At 48.9% G+C, this 13,720-nt stretch overlaps 1 protein-coding gene across 1 annotated transcript in view; it reads right to left on the reverse strand.

Moving 5' to 3' along the window:
* LOC134601890 (uncharacterized) overlaps positions 1–5,294 on the reverse strand; it is a 296,175-nt gene extending 290,881 nt beyond the window's left edge. The window contains exon 1 of the mRNA XM_063446394.1: positions 5,207–5,294. Within this exon, the coding sequence (XP_063302464.1) occupies positions 5,207–5,294 (88 nt within the window). The remainder of the gene's footprint in view (positions 1–5,206) is intronic.
* Between the last annotated feature and the right edge of the window lie 8,426 nt (positions 5,295–13,720).

Consider the following 13,720-nt stretch of genomic DNA (forward strand, 5'->3'; position numbering starts at 1 on the left):
TTGGCCTGCTATGTCTGTGCCCATAAGATTGGCCTGCTTTGTCTGTGCCCATAAGATTGGCCTGCTTTGTCTGTGCCCATAAGATTGGCCTGCTATGTCTGTGCCCATAAGAATGGCCTGCCATGTCTGTGCCCACAAGAATGGCCTGCTATGTCTGTGCCCCACAAGAATGGCCTGCTATGTCTGTGCCCACAAGAACGGCCTGCTATGTCTGTGCCCATGAGAATGGCCTGCTATGTCTATACCCATAAGAACGGCCTACTATGTCTGTGCCCATAAGAACGGCCTACTATGTCTGTGCCCATAGGAACGGCCTACTATGTCTGTGCCCATAAGAATGGCCTGCTATGTCTGTGCCCATAAGAACGGCCTGCTATGTCTGTGCCCATAAGAACGACCTGCTAGGTCTGTGCCCATAAGTACGGCCTCTGTGCCCATAAGTACGGCCTGCTATGCCGGTGCCCCAATTATTGGCCTCCTATGTCGGTGCCTATTTCTATGGCCTACTATGTCGGTGCCTATTTCCTTGGCCAACTACTCTGTGTCCATTAGTTGGCCCGCTGGGCCTGCTCTATCCCTTTTGGCCGCAGGCCTGGGGGAATACCACTGAGGAGAAACCAGTGCCCACCAGTGACATGGAAATAGGCAGGTGTCCGGACAGGCACCATTGCCATACTATCCAAGAGGACACCAATATACGGCCATCTGGATATGACAGGTAGGGTGAAGGCCCTAAACCTCAGACCTGAAGGGCAAGTTTTTTCCTATGAAGACCCCGGACACACATCCGCGGATTGCGCCAATCCGGCGACGGCACATCTCCAAGGAGAACTTTGCACAGGCAAGGACCGGTACTCAGACACCTACAGGAGAACGCAGTGTTTTTTCCTTGTCTTATCAACTAACTTCGTATCTGCCTCCCGGTATCCGGATAGCTATCGGTAGTTATCCCTGCGCGAGGTTAGCTCCTGGCCCTGTTCAGTGGGGCTTACTTGTCTTGCCTTCTGGCCTGCCTTTTTGCCTTCTAGCTGAGATAGAATTTGCGTTTTTTCTCGTATCTACGTTTTTGTTGTCTTTTTTGTTTTCGTGACTTCTTTTTCCTTTCGCTCGGGTCGTCGAGAGGCCGGACTCGACCTCCTCCGACCTCCTGGGTACTCGTGGATTGCGGAGAACGTCTCCAGCTTTCCCCAGACTACCAACGGTCCGCCTGGACCCCGCGCGCGCGCACGGGATCTGGACGGTCAGTTGATAGTTTTTCCAGTGTTTTTCCCTTAGATTTCCCTCAGCCTTATGCTGATACTCGTATTTGGTGTACCCTATAGTTGGTCACCCTGAGTCTCTAGGGACTCTAGCTTGGATCACAGGAGGGTGCGGCCCTCCATCTCTTCGATCCGAGAATATTTTATCTTCTGGAGCAGAGAGCGAACCCTCTCAGATACGGAACCGGACACTGATTTGTTATTGGAGGGCGCAGCCCTCCCTCAACCTCAGCCAGAGACTGAGCTGGATACAGGGGTCATGTTTGGAGGAAACATTTTCATAGAGAGGAACGGTCACGGATGCAGACTCTACTGTTTGGTTATTTACGGGTGCGGCCCGCTCAGGCTATCAGCCGGACGTTGGCACGTTATTTGATCACATTAGTAGAGAGCGCGGCTCTCTCATACACTCGACGCTCTACGGTGCCATCCATTTGTTCAGCACACAGACTTGTACCTGTGCCAGAGGTCGATGACTACATGGAGGGGCGTCCCTCCTGCATTCCAGTAGATCTGACGTCCGTGCTCCTGATTTCGATATAGAGGACTGCCTGGTCATGCGAGATATCCATATTTAGACTGGATTCCTCTAGTCTATCTACTGTAATGGAGGGATATTCTCACAGAGGTATAACGAGGGGTGACTCCCTCTTATTTATACACATTCCTGGAGATGGTACGGCTATCGGATGGAACTCAGGTATTATGTGAGTGCAGGTTTTGGGAATATTCTGCACCATAAAAAAAAAAAAAAAAAAAAAAAAAAAAAAAAAAACAGAGGATTGCTTTCTGTTTTTGGATATCCAGTCCATTGTGAACAACTGCTCAGGCAGTTTCTCCCATAATTGAGTGGCAGGAGATACGGGGACCTTCATGGAGCAAACGGGCTCTGCCCAACTCGGATAACAGGATTAGGAGGGCCCATTACCCGCTCTGAGGGTAAAAATCGTACGTATGTTCACATGGTAAGACCGGATAACCCGGTTTGTCTTGACCTTCACGGTCATCAGATCTTGGGATAAGTTGGCAGGACTGCCCCGGCTTCTCGAATAAGAATCCTGGTGATCAGGGTTCGGAGATGGAGGACCCCCGTCTATACTCTAGTTATTCCTCACGGGAGCCGTTTTTGTTGGATTCGCGCTTCCCTACTTTTCAACTATCGTCGAGGAGACCTACGAGACCTTATGGTGGTACCTGGTATACCCCGACTCCTACACAGACATCTTTCACTCTTGGACGGGGGCATTTCTGGATGGGAATCTGCGTTCCTGTTTGCACTTCCCATTCCTTTGAAGATTTCCGGGATTCCCTATCCCCAGAATAGTCGACCACCGTTCCTCCACTCAAGTTCAGTTCGGAACCCTGAATGGACGTCCTTTGGAGCCTTTTCTCTACGACGTCCGAAGTTTACACAGTCCGTTTGGAATGTTGGAATCACTTAGTATACGGCTGGTTTGGCCACACTCTCGCCTGCATTATGAATTTATGCTTGGTTGAGACACCCCACCGGGTAGGACAGGAAGGTACGAAAGTTCCTCCTCGGTTACTATTGCGATTTTGGTGGTGGTCTTCGGTGCGTTCCTGGAGATTGGAGATCTCCCTGCAAGGCCGCATCGCCGAATGGCCCTGGCACGATCGGAGGAACCGCCTTACGGATCATGAGTTGTGACTTGGTGTCAGTTTTCTTCTCGCGACCCTAAGTCCTAGATCGGATTTCGAAGTTATACTACTACAGGAAGGTAGCTAATAGGTCAGCTTACCAGCTCATGGACCGACTTCTAGGAAACAGGTTGCTACACCACGTACAATGGATTTACCGGCGGAGGGTGCTTTTTTCCGTATTTGAGATACTTCGTCGGTTGACATCTTCTTTGACCCGTCGGCTGTCATTTATCGTATTTGGAATGTCCGATTAGGATTACTCTGATATTTCCTGGAATAATTACCAGCGACACAAACAGCGTTGGATTGGTGAACTGAGCGTTGAAACAGCAAATACGAAGCCTCCTGTCATGTTATAAAATTGTAGATTATGCTAGCTTTAGTGTACCTATAATCTTAATTTTATTAATGACAGGAGGCGAGTATTTCCCACCCATTCTTGTCCCTCCCTTGTTTAATGTTACGGTTTAGATTATCAGGTAAGTATACAACTCTGTTTGTTGTCTCTGCTACCTGTCGCTTGTTCCTTATGTCTGTTTTTTTCCATAAGTAGGGTTGGGATATTTACATATTAGGTTAATTTGGTTGCTACTTTGGGTACCTACATGTTTATTCAGAGTACATTTCATTGGATAATCAACCTGTTCGATTCTGTTTTTCTCTCGTTTCAGTTTACAGTCCATCAACACTATCTAGATTGACGGTTACACTTGGATGGTGGACATCGTTATATTCATCGTACCTAGGACTTCGTTTCTTCCCCATGATGTTCTCTGCCTTTTATTCTGTTTTGTCGCAGCTTGAAAGAGGAAATGATGCATGGGGAGGGGAGTTTTATAGTACCTAACTTTTTTCTGATTGGTTGTTTTCTGTGCTGCTGTGGAGTTCTAGTAAAGAGAGACTTAAGCAAATACTCGCCTCCTGTCATTAATAAAATTAAGATTATAGGTACACTAAAGCTAGCATAATCTACAATTATTCCTCTTCGACTCCTACCTTGTAGTATTAAGCAATCAACCGTTAGACAGATTGGGGCTTCATTGCATGACACCTACTGATCAGAACAAGTGATTTTCTCTTGCTAACCCTCATAACTCTAAACTTTAACCCTATAAGTATATACTACAGATCTTATGCTATAACTATAGGCACTACTTTTCTTTATTTAATTTGCTATTAGAGGTTTGAGATAGGAATTCACTACAGTTCAGTTTCACTGAGCTAGACATTTAGGTGATCTCCCCCTTCTCCCTCTATGATCTAAATCTTTGTTACTAAAGATATCTTGCCCTTTCCTATAACTGCTACTATCACATTAGATACTTTCAGATAGAGTCTTGTTTGGAGTCATTATTTCATGACTAAGTATCTCTTTGTTTAACTAGCTCTGTGAAAGGCATTCACTACTTTATATTATATCTTGTTTGTATATATCATTATTTCTTGTATATATTTTCCCTATCCCCTGTATCCCTTATATTTATGGTTGCTTTACCTTTTTTAATTATATTGATTAAACTTTAGATTTTAAGTGTTTAATTTATTAAGGATTCCAGTTAATTAGGACAGATTATGTTCTCTCTCTTTTTATATTGAACTTTTGTGAAGGGTTACCCGCTCTAATCTGTCCTTTAGTTATTTATAAAATATTTTACCAGGAAAGATACATTGAGATTTCTCTCGTTTTCAAGTATGTCCTGGGTCTACAAAACATTGCATTGATACATTAGTAGTAAGCATACACTTACAGCTTTTCTTCTTCTTTTTTGTGTATACATAAATCTTGACTCAAACTTTTTAAGATCCAATTAACAATAAAAAAAAAAAAAAAAGAAAATAATCCTTACACGCAGAGTTAGGAGTAAATGGGGTTAAAACAACTTAAACTGAATGGCTTTGGGTAGATTTTTGTAAACATTGTTAAGTACAATCTGTGTTTACACGTTGCTGGTTTAGGTTTAGATATTGTTGCACTGCTTTTTGAATTTCTTTCAGCCTTTTCATTAATATAGCACTGGTTTTTGACCCCATTATTTTATTAGTATCACCTTTATATGAGTTGGTTGTATAGCAGGTGATATCTGTATTAGCTAAATTCTTATTTAAGGGTTAAAAGTGTTTATGATTCCTACTCTTATTGTACTGTTTCTTTATACCAGCTGTTTGCTTTCTGTATTTATATTGCTAACACACATTTGTGAATTAAGACTTAAATGTTAATGCTTCCCAGTTCAATGTTTTATAATTGCTTCCATGGTTTAGATCATTTGAGGCTTTAGTCTTACCTTGGAAGAAGAGTAGGAGAAGCAGGATGAGGTCCATAATTCTTGGTGCCCCAATGGTTGGTACCAGCTGTGTCAGTGAACACTTCATCCGTGAAATTTAAATATAGTGTGTGTGTGTAAAGCTGCCTGTCTACAATATTACAGCTAACCAACTATAGAAAGAGGAAGTGGTCAATCGTGTAGAGAACTGGAGGAAGGCTGATAGTAGGATGTCAGAAGAACTATCTGCAACACATACATGAATAGTTTAATAGAAAATGATCAAAAATATATACAAATGTAGTGAAACTAGGGCAGTGAGTGAGAGAGGCAGGTATTCTCAAAACAACAATCTAAGGTTAAAATAAATGTATTTCTTTTCAACCTTATTCTGTTCTTTCTTTTAGACTCTGGGCCCTTCCCTCGAGAGTAGAAATAAAAAAAAAAAACATCCCTTTAAGCGTTTCTGTAATCCAGCCTCTGCTCTGCCTGTAAGTATCTCATCAGTTTTGATTTCAGTCTCACTCGAATGAGTCACATAGGAAAGCAAGAGGGGCCTACAGGGCATGCAACCAAATCAGCTGTTTCTCTATGAGATGCATTAACAGTGTTTGTCATCATCATCATGGTCTGTGTGATGACACCATATGTGAAGAATTAGATTTTCTAATTTTTTTAAGGAGGAAGCACCTCTAGCTGATGTCTCTTTGACAAATGTACACCAATGTTTATATTACAATAAAGTGGTGTGGCCGAGCGTTCTAAGGTGCTGGATTAAGGCTCCAGTCTCTTCGGGGGCGTGGGTTCGAATCCCACCGCTGCCATCAGGTTCTTTTTTTTCTTCCAGCCTTCTGTGGATGAATAAACGTATCACGCCGTTTAAATACCGCTTCCTTATTTGCCACAGCGTGCAACTTATGTGGACATGGAAATGCACTTGTTTCATACTCATTTGATCTTTGAAAATGGAACAGTAACACAGAAAGTTAGAAAAGTAATGCAGGATGAAAAGAAGACTCAGCTTCAACGTTTCACCCACCCTTCTTCCCCTTGTTGTTCCAAAAGAAGGAGAAAGGAAAAAAAGAAAGACCTGAAGTCATTTTCAATTGTGCCCCAAATTGGGCACCAGGATTCCTTTAGAACTCCATATGTGCATTCCGATTTCTCCTTGGATCAACAAGCTGTGTTACAATACCCACTTTAGATACTATAATGGCATAGTTTCCAGCTTTGCCACAAGAACATCGAGGCCATCCTCAAATACATCTACTGAATTCCATAAAACACCTTCTTTAGGAAGAGAATTTAACATCTTTCTTCTCACTTGAAAGAGGCCATAAATTGTCCTAAATATAAAGCTAGCAAAGAGTAAGTCACGTGGAGAATTCCACACCATGCACGATTCACCCCAGCATTTGCATGTTCCATTGTAATGTAATTAAACCGGTATGGCTTCACATTGCCGCAAACACAGAAACTGGCTAGCTGGTGCCTTTCTGTTTAACTTTGCCTTCAATTACAGTGGTATTGTGCTGAAAAGAAAAGTACTTATTTTCTTTCCTCTTTAGGCTGAATATTTAATTTGTCAGAATCGATCTAATTTTATGTCGGAGGGGGAAAAAAAACCTACCTTTGTTGGCTACTCTGTTGACGACCACATCCACCTGTACAGTGAGATCTTGTGGCGCAACAGTAGTGCGCCTGACTCCAGATCAGAAGGTTGCGTGTTCAAATCACGTCAGGGTCATGCTGCTTTTGCCTTGGAGAAGAGTAAGCACAGATCTCGTGCCATACCAGAGTTGGATAAAAAGCAGGCTTAGCATATATAATCCATATATCCCGTACTTGCGTTATTTCATTATGTTGATGGTCAAAACAGGAAAAGTCCTGCTCATCTACAGTAGGTAGATTTGATTCAGGAGGTGGAGGAGAATGAGGAGTAGGTGTAGGTTGGGATGAAGCAGAGAGGAGGTGTAACGGACCGTTTCACTTACAAGAGGATAAAACCCAGTTTAGGCGATAATCCCCTTTCTTAGAGACAGGCACAGCTATTGCAGCACACCAAGCTCCCGATCTGGATACGAAATAACACTCCGAACTGGAACAGCTGAACAAGAAAAGCATACAATCCGCTTACACTCTTGGCAGTCAGCTTACAATCCAATCCCCCCCAATAACGAGACGACACTTCATTTTGAGGGTTAAGCAGGAACTAGTTATTTTACAGGTCTGGGGACATAGTCTTAAAGGGACATTGTTCACCAAAGTCACAATATGTCCCCAGACGGTTCTTAAAGGGCCATACACACCAATAAAAGTCCATACGTTTTCAGGGGCCATAGTCTTAAAGGGTATTGTTACCCAAAGTCTCAATATGTCCCCAGACAGTTCTTAAAGGGCCAGCAGCAGTACAATAAAATACCATTCACTGTACTTAAAGGGCCAGCAGTCGCACAATAAAATACAATATGCCCCAAATATGTCCAGGGGCCATAGTCGCAGGGCAGGAGGCTAGCAACCAGGCTTCTCCAGTTCACAGTGGCGAAGTTGGTTTCGCCACAATTCTCCCCTTTACCAATTAGACTAACAGGGTATCTGACCTCCTGCCGGTCAGTGCCCTGGTTAGTCCAGCAACCCACCCACAAAACAGAAATAGTAGAGCAGCCCACCCACAATAAATAGTTACTACACCTGGGTGAGGGAGGATCTTGTCCGGGTTCAGGTGCCTCACCACGGCTGTGTGGGGGGCTGGTAGGCTGCCTTGGTGGGTTGCTGAGGGGGCAGAGACCAGCGGTACTCTGTCCTGTTGCCAGCACTACCACGGGAGTAGTCTGGTTGGAGCCTGGTTGCTGGAGACCGACTGTCTCCCCTTTGGATATATCGCTCTGTGGCTGGGGAACAGGACCGACCATCCCTACCCCTGGTGCTGTAAGTGCAGAGACTACGGTCCCATCTGCACAGCTGTGGGGCTTAACATCTCTCCTTGGTGGGTTAGGCTGTCGCTGGAGAGAGGGTGTAACAAGCTCCTCTCTCTGGATGGTAAACTGCCGCTGGGGAGAGGGGTTAGCAGGCTCCTCTCCCTGGCACTCTCTCTGCTGGTGGAAAGGGGAACCAGCTGTCTCCCCTTTCATTCTCTTGTCCGGCTGCTGGGGTGCGAGACTGACTGTCTCTGCTCCCTGCAGGACACACTGCCGCTGGGGAGGATGTACGACACCATCAGCTCCCTGGGGTACACACTGCCGCTGGGGAGGGAGGACGCTGCTCTCCTCTCCCTTCACTTCACACTGCCTTCTTGGCATATCACTTTGCTGCTGGGGGGCAGGAACAACTACCTCTGCCCCCTGTAACTCAGCCTGCCGCTGGGGAGGAAGGACTGCACCTTCGGCTCCCTGGGACACACACGGCCGCTGGGGAGGATGTACGACACCATCAGCTCCCTGGGGTACACACTGCCGCTGGGGAGGGAGGACGCTGCTCTCCTCTCCCTTCACTTCACACTGCCTTCTTGGCATATCACTTTGCTGCTGGGGGGCAGGAACAACTACCTCTGCCCCCTGTAACTCAGCCTACCACTGGGGAGGAAGGACTGCACCTTCGGCTCCCTGGGACACACACGGCCGCTGGGGAGGATGGACGACACCATCAGCTCCCTGGGGTACACACTGCCGCTGGGGATGGAGGAAGCTGCTCTCCTCTCCCTTCACTTCACACTGCCTTCTTGGCATATCACTTTGCTGCTGGGGGGCAGGAACAACTACCTCTGCCCCCTGTAACTCAGCCTGCCGCTGGGGAGGAAGGACTGCACCTTCGGCTCCCTGGGACACACACGGCCGCTGGGGAGGATGGACGACACCATCAGCTCCCTGGGGTACACACTGCCGCTGGGGAGGGAGGACGCTGCTCTCCTCTCCCTTCACTTCACACTGCCTTCTTGGCATATCACTTTGCTGCTGGGGGGCAGGAACAACTACCTCTGCCCCCTGTAACTCAGCCTGCCGCTGGGGAGGATGGACGACACCATCAGCTCCCTGGGGTACACACTGCCGCTGGGGAGGATGGACGACACCTTCAGCTCCCTGGGGTACACACTGCCGTTGGGGATCTGGGCCGACTGCCCAGCATCCCTGTAGGGCCGGTAGAGAGACCTCGGTCCCATCTCCACCTGCCTGCTGGGGGCCTTTCCAGTACCACTCCATGCAGTCCTCTACTTTGGGTTTCTCTGGTTTGTGTTGGAGGAGGATATCGGCTACCTCATCTTCTTGACCATGACTCACCATTAACAGGATGAAATCGTGCTCGAGATCACGTGACCTCTGGTTCTCTTCAAGCAGTTGCTGTATAGCTGCATCAACAATCACCTTCAGGGGATTCGGGCCATATTTAGCTATTCTCCTCATTACCTCAGTAGCAAACTCTACGCCTTCATATTGATAGAACATGACTGCTGGTGGGGACGCTGTACGAGTACTGGCGTTGCCCTTACTTTGTAATCCAGGAATGGTGTTGTCTGTAGCTGTCCCTCTGGTTGTAGGAACGATCCCACCGCTGCCACCAATTGTAACGGACCGTTTCACTTACAAGAGGATAAAACCCAGTTTAGGCGATAATCCCCTTTCTTAGAGACAGGCACAGCTATTGCAGCACACCAAACTCCCGATCTGGATACGAAATAACACTCCGAACTGGAACAGCTGAACAAGAAAAGCATACAATCCGCTTACACTCTTGGCAGTCAGCTTACAATCCAATCCCCCCCAATAACGAGACGACACTTCATTTTGAGGGTTAAGCAGGAACTAGTTATTTTACAGGTCTGGGGACATAGTCTTAAAGGGACATTGTTCACCAAAGTCACAATATGTCCCCAGACGGTTCTTAAAGGGCCATACACACCAATAAAAGTCCATACGTTTTCAGGGGCCATAGTCTTAAAGGGTATTGTTACCCAAAGTCTCAATATGTCCCCAGACAGTTCTTAAAGGGCCAGCAGCAGTACAATAAAATACCATTCACTGTACTTAAAGGGCCAGCAGTCGCACAATAAAATACAATATGCCCCAAATATGTCCAGGGGCCATAGTCGCAGGGCAGGAGGCTAGCAACCAGGCTTCTCCAGTTCACAGTGGCGAAGTTGGTTTCGCCACAATTCTCCCCTTTACCAATTAGACTAACAGGGTATCTGACCTCCTGCCGGTCAGTGCCCTGGTTAGTCCAGCAACCCACCCACAAAACAGAAATAGTAGAGCAGCCCACCCACAATAAATAGTTACTACACCTGGGTGAGGGAGGATCTTGTCCGGGTTCAGGTGCCTCACCACGGCTGTGTGGGGGGCTGGTAGGCTGCCTTGGTGGGTTGCTGAGGGGGCAGAGACCAGCGGTACTCTGTCCTGTTGCCAGCACTACCACGGGAGTAGTCTGGTTGGAGCCTGGTTGCTGGAGACCGACTGTCTCCCCTTTGGATATATCGCTCTGTGGCTGGGGAACAGGACCGACCATCCCTACCCCTGGTGCTGTAAGTGCAGAGACTACGGTCCCATCTGCACAGCTGTGGGGCTTAACATCTCTCCTTGGTGGGTTAGGCTGTCGCTGGAGAGAGGGTGTAACAAGCTCCTCTCTCTGGATGGTAAACTGCCGCTGGGGAGAGGGGTTAGCAGGCTCCTCTCCCTGGCACTCTCTCTGCTGGTGGAAAGGGGAACCAGCTGTCTCCCCTTTCATTCTCTTGTCCGGCTGCTGGGGTGCGAGACTGACTGTCTCTGCTCCCTGCAGGACACACTGCCGCTGGGGAGGATGTACGACACCATCAGCTCCCTGGGGTACACACTGCCGCTGGGGAGGGAGGACGCTGCTCTCCTCTCCCTTCACTTCACACTGCCTTCTTGGCATATCACTTTGCTGCTGGGGGGCAGGAACAACTACCTCTGCCCCCTGTAACTCAGCCTGCCGCTGGGGAGGAAGGACTGCACCTTCGGCTCCCTGGGACACACACGGCCGCTGGGGAGGATGTACGACACCATCAGCTCCCTGGGGTACACACTGCCGCTGGGGAGGGAGGACGCTGCTCTCCTCTCCCTTCACTTCACACTGCCTTCTTGGCATATCACTTTGCTGCTGGGGGGCAGGAACAACTACCTCTGCCCCCTGTAACTCAGCCTACCACTGGGGAGGAAGGACTGCACCTTCGGCTCCCTGGGACACACACGGCCGCTGGGGAGGATGGACGACACCATCAGCTCCCTGGGGTACACACTGCCGCTGGGGATGGAGGAAGCTGCTCTCCTCTCCCTTCACTTCACACTGCCTTCTTGGCATATCACTTTGCTGCTGGGGGGCAGGAACAACTACCTCTGCCCCCTGTAACTCAGCCTGCCGCTGGGGAGGAAGGACTGCACCTTCGGCTCCCTGGGACACACACGGCCGCTGGGGAGGATGGACGACACCATCAGCTCCCTGGGGTACACACTGCCGCTGGGGAGGGAGGACGCTGCTCTCCTCTCCCTTCACTTCACACTGCCTTCTTGGCATATCACTTTGCTGCTGGGGGGCAGGAACAACTACCTCTGCCCCCTGTAACTCAGCCTACCACTGGGGAGGAAGGACTGCACCTTCGGCTCCCTGGGACACACACGGCCGCTGGGGAGGATGGACGACACCATCAGCTCCCTGGGGTACACACTGCCGCTGGGGATGGAGGAAGCTGCTCTCCTCTCCCTTCACTTCACACTGCCTTCTTGGCATATCACTTTGCTGCTGGGGGGCAGGAACAACTACCTCTGCCCCCTGTAACTCAGCCTACCACTGGGGAGGAAGGACTGCACCTTCGGCTCCCTGGGACACACACGGCCGCTGGGGAGGATGGACGACACCATCAGCTCCCTGGGGTACACACTGCCGCTGGGGATGGAGGAAGCTGCTCTCCTCTCCCTTCACTTCACACTGCCTTCTTGGCATATCACTTTGCTGCTGGGGGGCAGGAACAACTACCTCTGCCCCCTGTAACTCAGCCTGCCGCTGGGGAGGAAGGACTGCACCTTCGGCTCCCTGGGACACACACGGCCGCTGGGGAGGATGGACGACACCATCAGCTCCCTGGGGTACACACTGCCGCTGGGGAGGGAGGACGCTGCTCTCCTCTCCCTTCACTTCACACTGCCTTCTTGGCATATCACTTTGCTGCTGGGGGGCAGGAACAACTACCTCTGCCCCCTGTAACTCAGCCTGCCGCTGGGGAGGATGGACGACACCATCAGCTCCCTGGGGTACACACTGCCGCTGGGGAGGATGGACGACACCTTCAGCTCCCTGGGGTACACACTGCCGTTGGGGATCTGGGCCGACTGCCCAGCATCCCTGTAGGGCCGGTAGAGAGACCTCGGTCCCATCTCCACCTGCCTGCTGGGGGCCTTTCCAGTACCACTCCATGCAGTCCTCTACTTTGGGTTTCTCTGGTTTGTGTTGGAGGAGGATATCGGCTACCTCATCTTCTTGACCATGACTCACCATTAACAGGATGAAATCGTGCTCGAGATCACGTGACCTCTGGTTCTCTTCAAGCAGTTGCTGTATAGCTGCATCAACAATCACCTTCAGGGGATTCGGGCCATATTTAGCTATTCTCCTCATTACCTCAGTAGCAAACTCTACGCCTTCATATTGATAGAACATGACTGCTGGTGGGGACGCTGTACGAGTACTGGCGTTGCCCTTACTTTGTAATCCAGGAATGGTGTTGTCTGTAGCTGTCCCTCTGGTTGTAGGAACGATCCCACCGCTGCCACCAATTGTAACGGACCGTTTCACTTACAAGAGGATAAAACCCAGTTTAGGCGATAATCCCCTTTCTTAGAGACAGGCACAGCTATTGCAGCACACCAAACTCCCGATCTGGATACGAAATAACACTCCGAACTGGAACAGCTGAACAAGAAAAGCATACAATCCGCTTACACTCTTGGCAGTCAGCTTACAATCCAATCCCCCCCAATAACGAGACGACACTTCATTTTGAGGGTTAAGCAGGAACTAGTTATTTTACAGGTCTGGGGACATAGTCTTAAAGGGACATTGTTCACCAAAGTCACAATATGTCCCCAGACGGTTCTTAAAGGGCCATACACACCAATAAAAGTCCATACGTTTTCAGGGGCCATAGTCTTAAAGGGTATTGTTACCCAAAGTCTCAATATGTCCCCAGACAGTTCTTAAAGGGCCAGCAGCAGTACAATAAAATACCATTCACTGTACTTAAAGGGCCAGCAGTCGCACAATAAAATACAATATGCCCCAAATATGTCCAGGGGCCATAGTCGCAGGGCAGGAGGCTAGCAACCAGGCTTCTCCAGTTCACAGTGGCGAAGTTGGTTTCGCCACAGGAGGGATGAGAGGATAGATGACAGGTCAGTGGGAGGGGGAAGAGGAGGAGTGAGTGGGTCAGGACATGAAGGTGGAGGAATAGGAGTGACGAGTCCGGGAACCGGGGGTGGGGAGATGGAGTCAGGGACAATGGACAAGGGGACTGGCGGGGAGCTGTGGGGACAG

This window comes from Pelobates fuscus, chromosome 3 (assembly GCF_036172605.1).
Source record: "Pelobates fuscus isolate aPelFus1 chromosome 3, aPelFus1.pri, whole genome shotgun sequence".
NCBI classification, from domain to species: Eukaryota; Metazoa; Chordata; class Amphibia; order Anura; family Pelobatidae; genus Pelobates; species Pelobates fuscus.